Source organism: Scylla paramamosain, chromosome 23 (genome assembly GCF_035594125.1).
Source record: "Scylla paramamosain isolate STU-SP2022 chromosome 23, ASM3559412v1, whole genome shotgun sequence".
NCBI lineage: Eukaryota > Metazoa > Arthropoda > Malacostraca > Decapoda > Portunidae > Scylla > Scylla paramamosain.
The window spans coordinates 3,400,232-3,418,750 of NC_087173.1; the positions used below are offsets into that span (position 1 = coordinate 3,400,232).

The 18,519-nt window shown below is 38.8% G+C and overlaps 1 protein-coding gene across 1 annotated transcript in view; it reads left to right on the forward strand.

Annotated features, from left to right (window-relative positions):
* The window catches only part of LOC135112435 (uncharacterized), a 34,503-nt gene that overhangs the window by 1,838 nt on the left and 14,146 nt on the right, over positions 1-18,519 (forward strand). The window contains exons 2-17 of the mRNA XM_064026897.1: positions 1,243-1,606; positions 2,113-2,314; positions 5,172-5,264; positions 7,870-8,035; positions 8,304-8,437; positions 9,308-9,540; positions 10,172-10,315; positions 10,411-10,597; positions 11,078-11,166; positions 11,472-11,575; positions 11,885-12,046; positions 12,407-12,579; positions 12,896-12,973; positions 13,017-13,107; positions 14,003-14,082; positions 15,445-15,532. Coding sequence (XP_063882967.1) covers positions 1,551-1,606; positions 2,113-2,314; positions 5,172-5,264; positions 7,870-8,035; positions 8,304-8,437; positions 9,308-9,540; positions 10,172-10,315; positions 10,411-10,597; positions 11,078-11,166; positions 11,472-11,575; positions 11,885-12,046; positions 12,407-12,579; positions 12,896-12,973; positions 13,017-13,107; positions 14,003-14,082; positions 15,445-15,532 — 2,080 coding nt within the window. The 5' untranslated portion in view covers positions 1,243-1,550. The remainder of the gene's footprint in view (positions 1-1,242; positions 1,607-2,112; positions 2,315-5,171; positions 5,265-7,869; positions 8,036-8,303; positions 8,438-9,307; positions 9,541-10,171; positions 10,316-10,410; positions 10,598-11,077; positions 11,167-11,471; positions 11,576-11,884; positions 12,047-12,406; positions 12,580-12,895; positions 12,974-13,016; positions 13,108-14,002; positions 14,083-15,444; positions 15,533-18,519) is intronic.

The window sequence follows — 18,519 nt, forward strand, 5'->3', positions numbered from 1 at the left end:
CTCTGTGTTGTTTCCTTACCCTGCCTCACATATTTACTTAATGTGAATGTCTAACTCATAATGTATCTTGTTTTGTTTATTGAATTCCTTTAAATTTCTTCAGTATATATGTTTTCCCTCCATATTTCATTGTCTGGTAGTTTTATATACTATTTGTCACAAAAATCTTAAGTCATTTGGTTAATTCCCTTCAGTTTGCTTGATTTTCTCACCTATAGAGTACATTTTGTGTATTTCAATCTTTTTTTAAGTTTATCTTTTATTTCTAATTCAGTTCTTATTTTGTTGCAAGTTCTTAATTTCCTTCAGTTTCTTTAATTATTCTTCTCCCATTGAGTATCTTTTGTGTATTGTCTCTTGGGTTTATTTTCTATGCTGTTTTCATTGTCCTCTGCTCATTTCCATATGAATCTCTAACTTATAATAGGGTTTTATTATCACAAGTTATTAGTTTCTAGCAGTTTCTTTCACATTTTTTATCCTCAGGTGTTTTTCAGTTATTCTTTTTAATATATGTTGGTTGCTCATTTCCATATGAATCTCTAACTTATAATAGGGTTTTATTATCACAAGTTATTAGTTTCTAGCAGTTTCTTTCACATTTTTTATCCTCAGGTGTTTTTCAGTTATTCTTTTTAATATATGTTGGGTTCATTTTCTATCTAAGGAGTAGTTTTTATTGTTCTCTGCTTCTATTCATTGATGTTTCCATCCATATTTCTTTAATATTTCTGGACTTTTAATTTTTGTTGCTCTTCAGTAAATGTCTGTTACTTTGATGCACTTATCTCCTTTTAATAATATTTTTCCTCTTGCATTGTATTATTTACATTGTTTCTCAGTAATTATATACCTATTATTTTCAGTAATTTCTTTGTAGTATTTCTATCTTTTGTTATAATTTTCATTGTTGTTCTGTAAACCTTGTTATGTTGGAAGGCCATCACCCTCCTCACTATCATAATGGTGTTCTTATCATGTTCTGTCTTTTATCTTTGCTGCTGAAATGTTATCTGAAGAATTTTTGTGTCTTATTCTGAGAATCCTTTATCTTATCTGTACATCCCTTCTTTTGTTTTAATTCATTTACCATTTTCATAAATGCAGGTATTTTGCTTTAGAATTCATAATGGAATACCTTAGAGATAACATGTCCGTAAGTTGTTAGTTGTGCAGAATGAACTTCAGGAAAAAATTAGATACATAGGTATTATGATTAACATTGTTATAACTTGCTTACAGATATTCTCCTGATGCAGTACTAAATGAGGAGGAGAGCAAGGTTCCATTTCAAGCTGGACACAAACATTCAGTGCCAAGGGGTTGTGCATCACTGGCAGTAGGTGGTGGTGGTGGCAGGGATGACACACAAACAATGACTCGTCTACCTGAGGTTTGAGGCTTGGGATTCAAAACCAAAGAATAGCAGAAGAGCCTAGAAGAAGAGGACACGGGGAGAGGTTGAGCTACCAGAAGGAAATTTATTGTTTTGGATGTCTATATAAACCGCCAAATTGAGTACATTCGGCCACCCCTTCCCACCCTTCAGCATGTCTGACGACGAGGATAAGCCTCCTGCTCCACCTGTCAGACTGACGTCCACAAGGTAGGAAGGCCAGAAAAGGTGGTGTCATTCCCCTGTCATTCACTGTGGTGCTGACTCACTGTGCCTCGTGTCTGTAGCCATTGTTGAGGCTGCTCAGTAGGAGAGTGTGTGTGTTGAAGGTCAGGAGAGGATAAGAGATTTTCTAGTTTTGTTGTGATTTCTAGGATAATGTGCTCAAATATTTTCTGAACATAGAAGGATTTTTGGCCAATCTCTCCAAACATGAAAGTTCATAAAGCTCAATTATCCTGATTATGTGGTTGTAAATTGCTGAGTAATAAATGTTATACTCCCCTACATGAAGAGGTCTTTGGAGTTAGTATTTTCTCCGTACGAAGTATAAATGTTTATAAAGTAGAATTCTCTCCAGTTTAAAGAACAACTCATCAGGTTTCAACATCAGCGGTATCAAATTTCCATAACAGTTGACTAACTGACCATTTGTGTTTCAGCACCACAACAATGATGTTATATGCTGCTGTGTTTGCATGAATAATAGAATCCAGTGTGTTCCTGCACAGGGCTGAGACAGTCATGGCAGTGGACATGAGGCCTCTACCAAAGGAACCCGAGTCAGAGAAGAAGAAGCATAAGGGACATAAGGGAGGAAAGAGGCACAAGGAAGCTGACAAACCCAACATCTCCTACCCAACCAACTTTGAACACACCATCCATGTGGGGTTCGATGCATGCACGGGAGAGTTCACGGTGAGTGTTGGAGTGTGTGGCAGTGGCAGTGTTGCCTCTAAGTTGTTTTTCAGGTGTGGCACTCTACTGGTTGTCTCTTACAGTAATTGCAGTGCAGGTTTTGGTTATTCATTGAGCAATTCTGGTGTGGGTGTGGGTGAGTGTGTGTGTGCATTTGTAAATCTTTCTGAACTGTCATTTCTTCTGAAAAAATACACAAGGTTCATGAAAGATCAGCTTAGTGTCATCAGTTCTGTGAAGATATTTAAATAAAGAGGAGTTATCTATATAGTGGAGGCTTTAGGTAATGCAGATGCAATTTTTAGATCCCAGTAATGCAAACACACATTTAGTTTATCTTATGATGAGGACTGAAATACTGAATAGGTTTAGCATGGTGTGGGGAGACTACATGAAGATTAGCCAACCTTGATGCTCTGGGTGAGTTATGTTAAGTTAGATTACCTGTCGTTCTGTTTGTGTATAGCCATCTATCCATTGGTAATCTAACCTAACCTTACCCAATCCAACCCAAGTTTACTTTAGGGGACTGATCCTCATGTAATCTCTGAGGGGTTGTATTAACTGCATTAAGTAGAGTTGCATAAGATTTCTGTTTCACTTGTATATGGAATGGGATGCCTCTCTGGTCTGTTCTCATGGTGTGCAGGGTAGAGAAGACTTGTATGATGACTACTAGTTTGTTTCACACATTGCTTCTTGTTGGGATCCAGCCAGGACAAGAAGCACCGACTCCTCTCCTTCCTTTCTTTTTGTCTGTGCCATCCTGCCCTTCATGTAAATATTATTGTATAGTATTCTGGCTGTTAAAGAAGAGATTTGTACAGTTTACGTTTATTATGACCATTTTAAATCTTGTAATATATTATATACAAGATTAGTATAGTGCAGTTTTCGTGTTAATCAGGAATTAGTGTTGTAGGATTAAATAACATGTTGGGTAATTTATTGCTCATGAAGATATATTCCTTACATTTTTTCATGTTTGTAATCAGATTTGTATATTAGTGTTGGTGAAGATGTAGAGAAAATCTGGCACAGAATGTGAGTCATCAATGAGTTTACATATAGAGCACACTTCAACTTGTTCTGAGTCATGTCATGTTTGTGTATCTTGGACATGATGGATACTCTTTTGGTCAGGTGACAAATTTGCTTCAAATCTGAGTTGAGAGTTACACTATTATTGGATATGATTATAAGGAAAACTTGGCCTTGATTGTTAATTCCAAAAACATTAAGAATTTTTTCCATAATTTCTGGGTAATATACTTAGTGTGGATGCTGGTGAGAATACAAATGATTTGAAAGATTATGTGCATTATGCTCTTATTGTAACAAGAGCCAGCCTAAGAAGTCATGCACACCTGCAAGAGAACTGAGCCAGCTGTCGTCTTGATGGGGATGAGAGTCAGTGCCGACCCTCAGGGATCAAGCACCAGGCTGGCTGAGCGTCTTTCATTTTCAAGGCTCAGGCCAACTGCATAGTAAGAAGAAAAAAATGAAACTCATGACTCTCCAGAATTTAGAACCCAGAGATAATAGTTAGAATGAATTTGGAATTAATTAATTAGTGTGTGTGTGTGTGTGTGTGTGTGTGTGTGTGTGTGTGTGTGTGTGTGTGTGTGTGTGTGTGTTTGTGTGTGTGGAAGGGTGGAGAGATAGCTAGTTCTTCCCACCAAGGAAGTTTATGCAATATATGTTGCAACATTTATTTGCCTTGAAAACTTGCCAACTTCTCTTATAAGTGTGTCATGATATAGTTAGGTAAATTTGAGTGTCACAATGACTGATATGAAAGATGGAATATTTAGGATACATAAACTTATGTGGTGGTGATCTCACCACATGAAAGTGATTATTGGTCTCAGTATTTCCTAAGGAAAACTATTTAATCACTTTACTAATACATTCAGAATTAGCACAAAAGTTTAGTGATGTAACAAAGAAAGCATTGTCATTAGTGAGGCATTTAGAACCAAAGGGGCATTTGTGCCAATTTACTGGTTATGAGTTAGGTGTGGATCATGAAGGGAGTAACTCTCCACTATGTGATACAAGGTTTAGCCATCTAATGGATAAACAGAGAGGCTAAATTTATGTGCATTTCTTTGACATGCAGATATCTGAGAGTCAGACAGGCATCATTACCTGGCAGGCCAAACCAGTTAGTGTGTATAGTGGCTGCATCATCCCCAGTCAGTGAACAGGGAGTGAGAGGGAAGTGATGCCACCATGCCAATGATTTATTTATTTATTTTTTTTTTTATTCATTTATTTATTTTTTTGCTGCCTCCCATTAGATGAATATCGTGGAACTTTAAACTTTAACAACTCAAAACAGTATTGGCACTGATGCCTCTTTGGTTCTAGATGCCTCATATATGATGGCTTGTTGTTGATACTGAGATTTGTTCTCAGGAAGGTCTTGTCTGGGCATGTGACAAGTAGGAGTGACTGTGTTTACACTTGGTATTAGATTTTATCAAAGTACTTTTTCAATGTTTTCTTGAGTGCAACAGAATACTTCATAGCTCTGCCAGGTAGCATTAATTGTGTTACAGGAGGCTGCAGCACAGTAGCACAGCGCTGCAAGTGTTGAAATTTATGATCATTCACAGAAATGTGTTTTAGAAATCATCTGGTAACTGACAGTTTTTCCATGTAGCTTTAAAAATGTCATTATTTGCATCTTCCTCTGTATTCTGATTATTTATATATTTTGCTTCCATTTTCAAATGATTTTTGCCATGTTCATCACAATTTATTCCAAAGCTGTGTTTTCAGCATACTGTTCTGTGTTCCCAAGTTGAATACACCCATAAGTGCTTAGCTGAAGCCTGTTGTGTTGTTGCAGCACACTGCAAACTACACAAACTGCACTGGTAGTTCCCAGTACACCCCAAGACCATCCTTTGCAATGTGGGATACTGCATTAAATGAGTATAAGGTAAAACTTGAACACTGTGACACATCCCACAGCCAGCACAAATGTGTGCGTGCGTGCTTGTGTGTGTGTGTGTGTGTGGTGTTCATGTTTACCAGTGCAGGTATTTCCTCAACAATTCTGGCAAGATATGATTTGTGTTCGGCTCACAAAAGGTATGGGCACAACTAAGGTGACTGCTATACAAGTTTCAGAGATTGTTGTCATTATAATCTACATTAGTGGAACAAAAAGTTTGATGGTGTTCTACCATCATTGCCATGCTAAGCCACACTCACACTGCTTTTGATAATATTAGAAATTTAGAGATGAGTGAAAACCTTACCCAGCTAACCCATTATTATTTTTGTGAGCTGAGGCCAAGCTAATATCTACAGGGTTGTTGGAGAAATGGACACTTCCATGACAGTAAAGTACTGGGAGGAATAAGGACTTGCACTTGTGTGGGATGTTGCACAGTATTTAAAGTTTGCCTTAAAAAGAATCCCATGTTTCTCAAGTATCATAGTTGTATTGTTACATTTTCAACATTTTTCTTACATTAATCTATGTATTAATCATGATAATTTTTCTAGTCAAATAGCTCCTCCTCATCCTATTTGAATACAACCTGTGTCAACACCACATTGACTCCAGACTTTTTCCAGACCACTTTTTAATTTTTTTTGCCATGCTTTTAGCAGCTCTGCAAAACTTATGGATCAGCACCTTTATTTAGTCTATGTAACAACTGTGACAATAATCCAAATGGAGGTCCATGAGGCTCATCATGCAGATGTGATCCTTTTTTTCTTTCATGCAGCCTACAGGGGACCATAGCAGTTGCCAGGTGCATCTTCCATTTGTTTGCTTGTAATCCTGCTTGGCTGTTCTGTTTAGGGCCATGTCATCATGCCTGGCTCCCCCAGCCACAGTCTTCTTCCCGTGCCCTCGGGAGTGAGTGTCGGTCATGCTGAGTGTGGCATTACGAGATAAAAATTTGTCAGAGGAGAACCTGCAGCCTGACAGCTTTCCCTGCTCACCAGATGCAGTGATGGGCTGAGCTGCTTGGAAGCCAGGCCATCATGTCTGGCCACAAACCATCCCCTCCCCATTTTTTTTCATTTTACAGTTTTTTTGAAACTCAACAGGGCTTTCTATTAATGATGTAGAGTTTGTGTGCTTTTTCTTTTGTTATTTATAAAGACACAAACACCATTAACACAGTGGAACAGTTTGGTGTACTTGTTGTGTTGCTTTCCTGTCCCAAAGAAACAAACCTTACCGTTTTAGAGTCTTCCCGCTGTTTGCAGCTGAGAGTTTAACCTTGCCAGCAGACATCCACTTGTACCTTGTCTCCCGTAATGCTTCAGTTTTGTTTTATCCTCCTATTATCAGTTTTTTTTGTTGATTTTGTATCTGTTCAAAATCTTTGCTTTACAAATGCTTTTTCTCTCATATTTTGGTATATATTAATGACCATAAAAATATCTTGCCTAACTTCCTGATCAGGACACTAACTAAATTGATGGTTCTTAACTGGTCTTCCTGAGAGAAAGCCTTGTTATAGATTTCAAGAAGATTGTAAATCTTTTGAATCATGCTTTTTTATAATTCTTTAGTCAGATGCATGTTCCATTCCTCAAATTAGTTTTTATGTAATTTTTAGGGAGAAAGAATTTTTTTACTGCTTTGAAAATAAGATTTTGATTTTTGTATGCACTTCTAATTATGTGTTACTGAGGTGAGCAGGATTTTTGCACCAGCTAGAGGTAATGTAGTGTTCAATGATGTACTTTGTCTACAGTCATGTTTTTTGTGAGTGCAAGGCAGCACACGCCAGGCTGAAGGGTAGCGTGGCACTGGCTCACTGAGGTGCAGGGGACAGGGCTGGCACTCCTTGAAGTCTCACAGGTGCCATGGCAGGATGCCACCACCTGGAGACTCAGGCAACCATATATTAAATTTGTTTAGGAAATGCCTAGCTACACTCATCATTCTTAGGAGAATGTACCATTTTGTCAGGTAATCAGTGTTCATCAATAAATAGAAATGGAAGAATATTTTGTCAGTATGTATTTTTGTCAGTTTTGTATTGAAGAAAATGAAGTAGATGACTGCATAAATGTAGCAGTTATATTTATTAAAACTAGGAATATAAAAGTAATTTAAGGAAACAAAATCACTTAGAAGACTCATCTGATCCATTTGCATATGTGCCAGCATACACTACTTCATTGGTATTATTACTGATGGGACTAGAGATTGCAACATGTTATGTAGTACTTATAGACTTTGTTCATTGTTAACTATGTGTCTGCACCTTGTCTCTTTGTGTTAGTTTGGTTTCTTATTGCTATTATTAAGTTTAAATAATCCAAACATGAGTTTATGTTTGCTATTATCTTTTTTAAATATATCTGAGTTTACCACAAAAAAAAATAATAAATTATACATCCCTTACTCACTGTAGATTAGGAAACTATATTGGTTGACATGACCAAGTTCCTGTTAGGTCATTATAGGCTGGTCTGATTCCATGCCTCAGTCTACCTATTACTCTTGTCACTTTCCTTCTTCTCTGCCAGTGTTTCTCAATACTCACATCCATTTCCTCTGGTTCCCGCAGGGTATGCCAGACTCCTGGACCAAACTGCTCTCTATCTCGAACATCAGCAAGCAGGAGCAGAAGAACAACCCCCAGGCCGTTCTCGATGTTCTCAACTACTATGATGCTTCCACCAAAGAGCATCAGACCTCAAAATTCATGACAGTCGCGAAGACCGTCGGTGAGTGTGAGTGTCCACGATTTGTATTTCTAGACTTACAGGGGACCAGGTTGTTACTGAGTGGAATATTATAGACATCTAGAATATTTGTTTTGCCATCTTGATCATCACCATTCATGCAACACATCAACTTTCAAGACATCTAAGAAAAACTTAAATTAGAGTCTGCAAAGATGTGAGAAAATGCTTTTGAAAGTATGCATAGAGACACCTTATCTTAGCATATTTCATCCTGGTATAGAGAAGTATTATCGCTGCACATTTGTTCCCCCAGACCCCTCTCCTCGGCCGAGCTACCAGGCAGGCATCAACACCACCACCAGCTACCCCGCCACCCCGTCACCCCACAAAATCTCAGATGCCTCTTCAGGATCTCCGTCAACACCAGAAACCTGCTCAGAAGTCAGTGTGAGTTGCCTGCTTCTGTCTTGAGTGGCTGTTGTGTTGCAGCGGCACTTTTATTTTATTTTATTTTTTTTATTTTTTTATTTTTTTGTTTGCCAGGATTGTTTTTGTAGAGCAGCGTTGTTAGCCGCTTTTGGGTCTATTTTTGTGAGGCCAAGTCAGCTATTTTTCCTGGTGACAAATGGCCATGTTCGCAAGTTTTCCTTTTGGTTCATTTTGTAATGGGATTTTTTCTGCAGATGTTTAATTTTGTGATATATTTGTGTGTTTTTTTTTTATCCTGTTCTTTGTGGTATGATGCAAGGGAGTTTGTTTTCAGCCATTTTATTGCCCAGAAAATGCTGCTCAGATTTGTTACATCAGTTTACTTTTGAATTATGTGCAGATTTTTTCTCTTTTGCCAAGCATGAGTGGGATTGAAATGAAATTCCAGATTCCCCTTTTATGCAAGCACTTGTCTTTTCTTTACTTTTTAGTTCTCTTGCTTTTTTTGTGTACATAATGTAAATGAAAAGCTTTGTACATGATTAATCTCTTTGAAGGAAATATGATTAACTTTTCTGGTAGTTTGCAAGCATTATTTATTTTTTACCTGCTTTTTGAATCATAGTTGTTCAATGAATTAATCTAAAACAGCAAACCTGAAAGCATCTGTAGTTTGTATGGCAGATGTACACTTCAAACAGAGATATACATAATTCTTTACTCCAATATCTTTGTCATGTTCTGTACATATTGATGTAAACAGGAACTCTATAATTAACTCACTCTTGCTACATTCAGAACACCCAATGAAGGAAGAGTGAATAGTTGAGCCATAGAGTAACTTGCTTCCCTTTCCTTCTAATCTCACAACATACATTTGCTCACCAGTCTATCCTCTGCTATACATCAAAGGTCCCTGAAGAAGAAGAGGAAGAACCACCACCACCTCCCATTGCAACCCGACCTGAACGAACTAAATCTATATACACTAAACCAGTGGAAGATGAAGCTAATGCAAATGGGGCAGCTTTTGATAGCAACCGTAACCCCCAGCAGGCCACCAGCATCACCCCTGCACCACCCACCACCCCAGCACCAACGCACCCCGCAACTAACACAAGGTAAGTAGCCTTAGTACAACTCACATTATATTTTGTCTCTGTTAACCTTAGTAACGATACCCTTTTTTTCAGTAGATCATAGAAAAATAAGGGAAGCTGCAAGAAGCCATCAAGCCTACATGTGGAAGTTCCTATTTGAAGCGTGCCTACCTATTACCACCTATCATTAGCATCTATAAATTTGTTTAATCTTCTTTTAAAGCTCCTTAATGACTCGGCACTAACATCCTGATTACAGAATCTATTCCATTCGTCTACTACTCTGTTTGAGAACCAATTCCTTCCTTTCCTTTTTTTTAAATCCATCCTATATACTGATCCTGGGAATTTTGCTTATGTCATCCTTGTTATATTGCATAAGCCACTTAAAGACCTTTGTCATGTTCCCTCATTATGTATTCATTTGGTTCTATTGTTGTAAATATTTTAAGGTTTAACTGTATGAATAGTTAAAAATTTACTTTTTATTTGCATTTTTAACTTTGTATTGCAATTTTATGATTCTATATTTGATCAGGACTGGTTATTAATAGTTTTTCTTCAACCATGTATTGCAGTTTTTATGATTACATATTTGATCAGGATTGGTTGTTAATAGTCTTTGTTTAATCACCTACTTTATTATTCACAGTACAAGCACGGCAATAGAAAGGACGGCAGAGAAGCAGAAGAAGAAGAAAATGAGTGATGAGGAGATTTTAGAACGACTGAGAAGCATAGTGTCAGTAGGGGACCCCAATAGGAAATATACCAAAATGGAGAAGATTGGACAAGGGTAAGTAATAAAATTTGCACTGACTTATCAAACTATCCGTCCACGCTTCTTGTGCCTCAGCTATTGATATTCCCTCCTCATTCCCTCCCTTGCAGAGCCTCAGGGACGGTGTACACTGCCATAGAGACGGCCACAGGCATGGAGGTGGCCATCAAGCAGATGAATCTCTCACAGCAGCCAAAGAAGGAGCTTATCATCAATGAAATTCTGGTCATGAAGGAGAACAAGCATCCCAATGTTGTGAACTACCTGGACTCGTACCTTGTCAATGAGGACCTCTGGGTGAGTCACAGGGGAGGAGGTATCACTGTGTTGTCCCATGTTATTTAAACAAGTTTTTATCTTTGAGTTCTTATCTTCAAGCTGGGTAGATTTATGTTCTCCATGAATTACTTGCATTTTTGCCATTGTTTTTTATACACATGTTTGTATACCAAGGTTGTCACCCCTCAAAAGAAGCCAAGATAAGACGCAGGATTCCCACATTCACACTTCTTTGCATCACTCTCTGAACCTGCTGGTTCCCAGCAGAGAATAGAAAGTACTCCTGTCCTCATGTTCACTTAAGTTAGGGCAAGATTGTCTTTATATAATGTATTAAACAAATTCCATCCTTACTTTCAGATGTGGATGCTTTGTTCTATTTCTTTTGTTGTTACCAAGCTTCTTTCCTTTCATTCTTTCCCTTGTCCACTTCCTTCAATTCTTTCAAAACTTGCTTGCTGTCTTTGTGATACCTTAAACACTCACTGTCTGCTGCAGGTGGTGATGGAGTACCTCCCTGGTGGCTCCCTCACAGACGTGGTGACGGAGACCTGCATGGACGAGGGGCAGATAGCAGCAGTGTGCAGGTGAGTGGTGTGGCACAGAGACACAACAATTTAAGATCACAAGAGCTTAAAGAAGGGGAGCTGCAAGAAGCCATCAGACATACACATGGCAGTCCCTTTATGAAACATGCCTACCTATTTCCATATATCATCCCCATCCTTAAATTTATCTAATCTTTTAAAGCTCCCTAATGACTCAGTACTAACAATCTGATTGCTAAGTTCATTCCACTCCTCTACCACTGTTTACCAAAGACCTTGCTCTTAGTGAAGTTAATGGAAGGGACCAGTATTTTCATCACTTCATCTGTGGTTTTGCTTTGCAGGGAAGTGTTGCAGGCACTTGAGTTCTTGCATGTGAGTCAAGTTATTCACCGTGACATCAAATCTGACAACATCCTCCTTGGAATGGATGGCAGTGTGAAGCTAAGTAAGTAAAGGCTTTCTCTAACTTTCTTTGACTTGCTACCTTTTTTGATTGTCACTGTGATTTAGCAAATCTTAGGCTCCCATCAGGAAATTGTTTGAGCCACAGATTCTAAAATAGTGGTCTTCCATGTGTTTAACCTCTTCCTTTATATTGCAGACTAACATGAACTGTAAAATATGCAAAATACCCCATCATAGATTTCATTGACAAATAGATGTATCTTAAGCTCTTACTTTTTCTTCATTCCTAACAGTTTCAATGACAAATATGCCTTACTTAATTTCCCCTCTCCTTTTTTCCTCCCAACAGCTGATTTTGGCTTCTGTGCACAAATCTCCCCTGAGCAAAACAAGCGCACCACCATGGTGGGGACGCCCTACTGGATGGCCCCGGAGGTGGTGACACGGAAGCAGTACGGCCCCAAGGTGGACGTATGGTCGCTGGGCATCATGGCCATTGAGATGATTGAAGGTTAGTCTTGTCTCCACCTCCAATTTTATCAAAGCATACTCAGGCCAGAAATATTATTGGCCAATTTATTTTTCCTTAGGTCAGAAACATCATTGGCCAGTGTTTTCCTTTCTTCAGGTCAGAAATTTTATCGACCTGTGTGTTTTCTTTCAAAAATATTGGCCTGTGTCTTTTTTCCCTTAGATCAGAAATATCAGTGGTCAGTATTTTCCATTCCTCAGGCCAGAAATATCAATTGGCCAATATTTTCTTTTCCTCAAGTCAGAAATACCATTGGTTAGTGTTTTCTTTTCCTCAGTCCTTTGATAACCACCCAGTATGTAGTAATAGTAAACAAATGTTGCTTTTTGTAATCCTCAGGGGAGCCGCCATACCTCAATGAGAACCCCCTCAGAGCACTGTACCTGATAGCAACCAATGGTAAGCCTGAGATTAAGGAGAGGGAGAAATTGTCCCATGTGTTCCAAGACTTCCTTGACCACTGCCTCGATGTGGAAGTTGAGACGCGCTCCACTGCTCACGAACTCCTCAAGGTCTGTACATTATTGGTGCATTTGTGGGTAGGTGTGTTGTTATTGGCCTTATTTAACTGGTGATGCAAGAAAAAGGGCTATGCTCCTATTGTTCCTTTTCCATACCTAGTGTTATTATACCTGGCCTTAAGTTCATGAGCTCCTCCCATAAACCACCACCACATAAAAGTTATTCAAGATATTAATTGTTCATCGTGGGGAACTACGTTTATTTTTATACTTGTGTGTGTTTGTATTATTAGGTTTATATCGTATGTCATCCACCTTTTACATTTATGTGAAGCATCATGATTTTTTTTGTCGTCTTCCCTTCCAGCACCCCTTCCTCAAGTTGGCTCGGCCACTCTCAAGTCTCCATCCGCTCATTGTAGCAGCTAAGGAGGCAGCCAAGAATCACTAGGGCCCATGTGGCTCACCCTTAGATTATTACCTCCCAGATCCTGTGTGGCAGTTCGTCATGGTCTGAGGGCGGGCAGGTCAGCCAGGCGAGGAGAGCATCGGGCCAGACTGTGAACTCAATCAAGCACAGTGAGTGTGTGAAAAATAGATCTGATGATTTATTGACAGAAACATAATAAATAAATAATTACAATTGCCTTCATTAAGACCAGCTTCCAGTGAATTCAGTTGCTGGTGTGTTAAAGGTTTTATATGCAAATTCATAAACAGCTGTGCTTTCAAAGATGGGCATCTGAGAAAAGAAGAGCAGGAGTCTGTCTGTCATGTGATTTTGCTATTTGTTTGAATATCACTTAGGGGGGGAAAGGGGGTTTATATTTTGATCTTTGAATCTTAAGGTATAGAAATAATTTATTCAGCTTTCTCAGGATTAAATTATAATTAGTGTGAATTTGTAACACTGCTTGAACATAATATTGTGCAAACAGTTTCCTTGATAATTCCATCAAGGCCATTTAGTTAAGGACTGTTTGGTCATTGGTTAATTACTTTATTTGAATTTTATATACACACATATATATATTTTTTGGCATGAAGCTTTCTCACTTGTTGACAGTGAACTTTTGATTCATAAGCCAAAGCAGCTTTGTCCTTGTAAGATGTGCAGCAAACACCTGTCATGTCATTAGAGCAGGTGGTGTAGCTATGGTAAGAGTTGTAGCTTGAACTGTGCAGTTGACATATCAGTGACGGACAGAGGTTAGTCAGCCGGCTAGCCTGCTTAGCGCCCTTGCACGTTGACTTCAGGAATCTGCAACTACAGTATAGATCTGATGAGCTTCTCAGCCACAGTGATAAATGTGTTAGTAATCTCAATTATCTGAGAATGTACTCTTTCATATGTGTTCACTTGACATGCTATCCCTCACAAATACAGGAATGAATTTGTAATAACATGGTAGACTCAAAATGGAGCTTGTAAGTTGTACGTAACCAGCTAACTTGAGCTGTGTCTGTTTTGTAGGACTCTGGATGAGTTTAGTAGATGGACTGAAGTCAATCATTGGTCCTCTGTCAGCAAGCACCTGGGGCAGTAAGAAGGCAGTGAGAGGAAGCTAAAATTTACTGTTGTAATCACTGAAAACTTAAATATTGGGTTATAACTTGAAAAAAAGTGATATTGCTCCATTCTGCCATGAGCCTGAAGGGTGCCAGTGGCCTGTGTGCCTCTGATTAGTTCTAGCAAGCCCTGTAACTCCCCATTCCCTCTGCACCTACAGTCAGTAGATTTGTGCCACAATATAATGCCAAACGGTGGTCTGAATGCAGCACTTGTATTAATACGGCAGCAACATTATCCATCTTACAAGTTTCCAGTACCCGAGGAGATCCTTTGTTTACTATAAATGGACCAATCAGTGTTTTCATCTTCACCACTAGGCATCCCTCAGGAGTAAGACTGATACAGTGTTCTCTCTTTCAACTCACACATCAGCCATAAATTTCCTTCTTGTTCCAGTAAACCTCTAAGCAGTCATAAGTGTGTACCAGGTGTCCCTTGTAAATAGAAATAAATATTTATTTGATGTAGATGTGTAGCTGGTAAGAGTATGTACTGTTAGTGCCTATGACAAAAACGGGAGGGGAGGGATTGACTTGAGTACAGCTGCTGAACACATCCCTATCTTCATCTGGCTGTATCAGTCAGGGGATAATTGTGTATCCAAGGTGTCACAATTATGCATTATGTTAGGGTCTATAGTCACGAGTTTGATGGTAGAAGTAGAAATTTAACCTGTGCCTCATTTTGACATTTCATAGTGACTTGACAGAAGTGGAGCAGTGGTGTCTTGACAGAGGTGATGACGGTGGAGTTTGTCTCGTGTTCTTGTGGCAGCAATACAGGCTTGACAGAGCGCTTTGTTCAATGCAAGCAGTGTTACAGTGACGCGCTGTGGCAAGAAATATTCAAAGCAAGGAAGAGATGCTGTGCAGCTTAGATAGTGCATAATGTTTTGCTGCTTTTGAATGACTGCCCACTTCTTGGATAATGAGCAAGAAAACTTGAGAGGTTGGTAGCACTGCCTGTATTCTAGATATGATAGAAACATCTCAGAAGGAAAGTAGTACTATAATCTATTTCTCAAGTATTATTCATCATTCAGTATAATTAATATCAATAACAGTACCTTACCCACACATCTTTCAAGATTTAGTTGGATGGGAATAGAAACATTTCATGAAGGTACTCAGTGCATATGTGCTGTGAGATAGTGTGCAATTTCAAGTGAAAGATTATCCTGGCAGTGTGTGATGTCAAGCGAAAAGATTTTCCCTGGGAAGTACTCAACATTCAAGTGTTCTGATTTCAAGCTCCATTAATACAGTCTCTCAGTTACGCATGTCAAGTGGTGAGAGCATCAGTGTCAACAATTGTGCCATAAACCTGTGCGCTGTGGCATCTAGCAGCACGTGATGACTTCTAGCCACATGGAGATGACCCTCAGCACTCCAAACTGTTCCCAGTGCATCCATGTGTCAGGAGTAATGCTTGGTGAGGCACAAGTCTGCTCACCTGCTGTGGTTTGTGTTGTGTGTGTTACTGAGACCTGGAGTCATACTTAATGCCACTGAGCCTGATCCTTCAAGGGGTTGGCAATACAAGTCATTTTCCAGTGTTCAAATAATACCAAATACTTCAGGGGACCAGGAAAGGACGGATTTCATGGAACTGAGTATTTCGTGCCAGTGTTCTGCCAGTTGTGTGTGTGTGTGTGTGTGTGTGTGTGTGTGTGTGTGTGTGTGTGTGTGTGTGTGTGTGTGTGTGTGTGTGTGTGTGTGTGTGTGTGTTTTAGTATTGTCTCCCTCTCCAGCTGCTGCAAGAAAGTGTTGGGCCACCCATGCACTAGCCACTCAACCCTTGCCTGTCATGCCACTGGCCAAAACTTGCATTTTTTCATCAGGGATTTTGATCTTTGACAGGAAGTGATTGAAAGAAATACTGGGTGAGTCATCATTTTGTGGGTTAGAGTGTTCTCCCCATGGTCATCATTTCATGGTTATGCAGTTTAAGTTCATTTTTTGTTTATTTATTTATTTATTTATCTTTTTTTTCATCTTTAATGTGAAGAATATTTTTGTGTATGATTGAATCTGTGACTGGGTAGTACTTCAAGCAGTTTCGTAACAGTGACTAACCAATAAGGTCTTTGTGTTCCTATCAAACTCTCTATAAAGTTTTATCATATGCATTGAAATATAACCATACTTTGCTGGTTCACCTGACATCCCATCATGAAAAGTTTATAGTCATGTATGTTTGGTCAGAGATTTTTTTTTTTTTTTTTTTCGAAGATCGTGAATAACAAACAAGAAATGCAATAAAAAGTTAATTTAATCAAGGAAACCTGCTTCTTTTTTCCTCATATCAGGTCTTTGTTCATCATTCAGTTGATTGTTTATAATCTTAAGAATAAGGTATGAAAACACTTAAACTAATTCTTGTTGGTTTTCCAAGATTGGTTTTGTGTTAGTGGCACTTATTACTTCAGTACATACCAGGTAATTAAGTGTATTCACAGGATCTTTTTTATTTAATTATTTTTTATCTAGTTTTCATACCTTTTAACAGGGGCTGAGGAGCTCTGGTGCAGTGCTCATCTCACAGCAGAAGAGTTGTGAGCTCAGCCCTGGCTCAAGGCAGTGTTTGGTGAGAGAGACAGCAGCACTGTATCCTATCTCAGAGCTGTATGGTTTTATTCTCCTAGCTTAAGGATTCTTTATTCATCATTTTCATTCTTAAACACAGATGCAGTCATTCATTGTAATGTAAGATAGAGAAAGAAGAGTGCTGGGAGGTTAGAATCACTGGGAAGACTGTGGTTACCTACTGTGGTTACCTTTGAAACTGAACACAGATATAGAACACAACTGGTTGATTTCTATCTAAAACTGCAGTCTTCAGTGCTCTTACATGATATTGAGTTAGTAATTTGAAAGATATTAATGAAGTGATATTAACTTTACTATTCCTGAGGGTTGTAATCTATTCCTTTCTTTGCATGCTGTTGGTGTGTTTGAAGGGAGCAGTTTATTGTTGTTTTGCTGGAGGAGAAGTAGTCCAGGGCCTGTGAGGAAGGTTAGAGGAAAGTATTTGAAGGTAAACTGCAATTAAGGTTTTGTAAGAAGTGCCAGTACTTTACATGTTATTTTGTCTTTTCATGTAAATTTCCTTTTATGTTTGTGTGTGTGCTGTGTATTAATCTGTAAAGGATTTGTTTTCAAGGACCAAGCCATGTACTGAATAATGAAGTGAAAGCATCTACTGAGTAGTTTAATGAATTAGTATGGATTTTTTTCTTCTGTTACTAATGAAGCTGTAATGGTATCTCAAGTTTTCAGCTTTGTTAAGGAGTAATGAACACACACACACACACACACACACACACACACACACACACACACACACACAACAGTATCAGCAAAACACATACCATTTGAGTGTTCACTGTACAAGATTGTGAACAAAGGTGCATGTTATGTCACCACTTGGAGTTACCTGTGCCAGATTAGAACCAAACTTCCCATAAGAAAAGGAAGTTTAACACCAAGAGTAAGAACACTGCGAGCACTGGGACTTGAGGCAGTGTATTGTGAACCCCTTGGTGTACTGAGCCAGAAAGAGGCATCAAATATTGTGCATGAAGCTGAAAAGTATGTGGTATTCACTGTCCCCAGAAACCCATGAACTGTACAGTTATCATGGTTTTAGTGGAGTGAATACTGGGATGTGCAGCTCCTGTATACGCCATTTCGTCATAATACTGGTATACTTTGTCAAAATCTTCAGAAACCATCTCAGTGTGAAAAAAGTCAAAACCACACCTGAGCAACAGACTCACCTGCTGTATAGGAAATTAATTAACTAGCATTTGTGGAAACCTGCGAGGCCGTGACATGACCGGTGCACTCCATGGTGTTTCTCTATGCAATGTTTTGTAATGGCAGCGACAATGAACCAGATTATAGTGAGATTATGTGAATAAAAAATTATGTGCATGTGGCAGTTTTTACTTGGGTGACTCCACTGCAGGGCCGGCTGTTTTCAAGTTTTATCTGTTTATTTTTGTTGAAATAGTGTTCTGATTTTACAAGGTCTGCATTATTTGACATTAATCCATTTTTTTATTAAAAAAAAAAATGGTTCCAACATTAATTCTGTTAATCGTATTTTTGGTTATTCCATATTACAAGAGTACTTTATCTGTGTCTGTCATCAATGGTGCATCCTCAAAAATGAAGGTCGATTTGGGAATACAACGCAGGTTCGCTGACTGTTTAGTTGAATATAAAGAGATTGTGCTTGCATTTATTATAATACAAACGACTTTAGTGGAGCGCTGCGGTCATTGCTGCGTACTGGAGGTCAGTGTTGATTGGTGTGAAATAACGGTAAAGATGAACACGGGCGAACGCCAAGCTGCAATTGTGTGCGTGTGTAGAGACGCCGCCTCAGCTGCACCACGCTTCCTGTGACCTGGT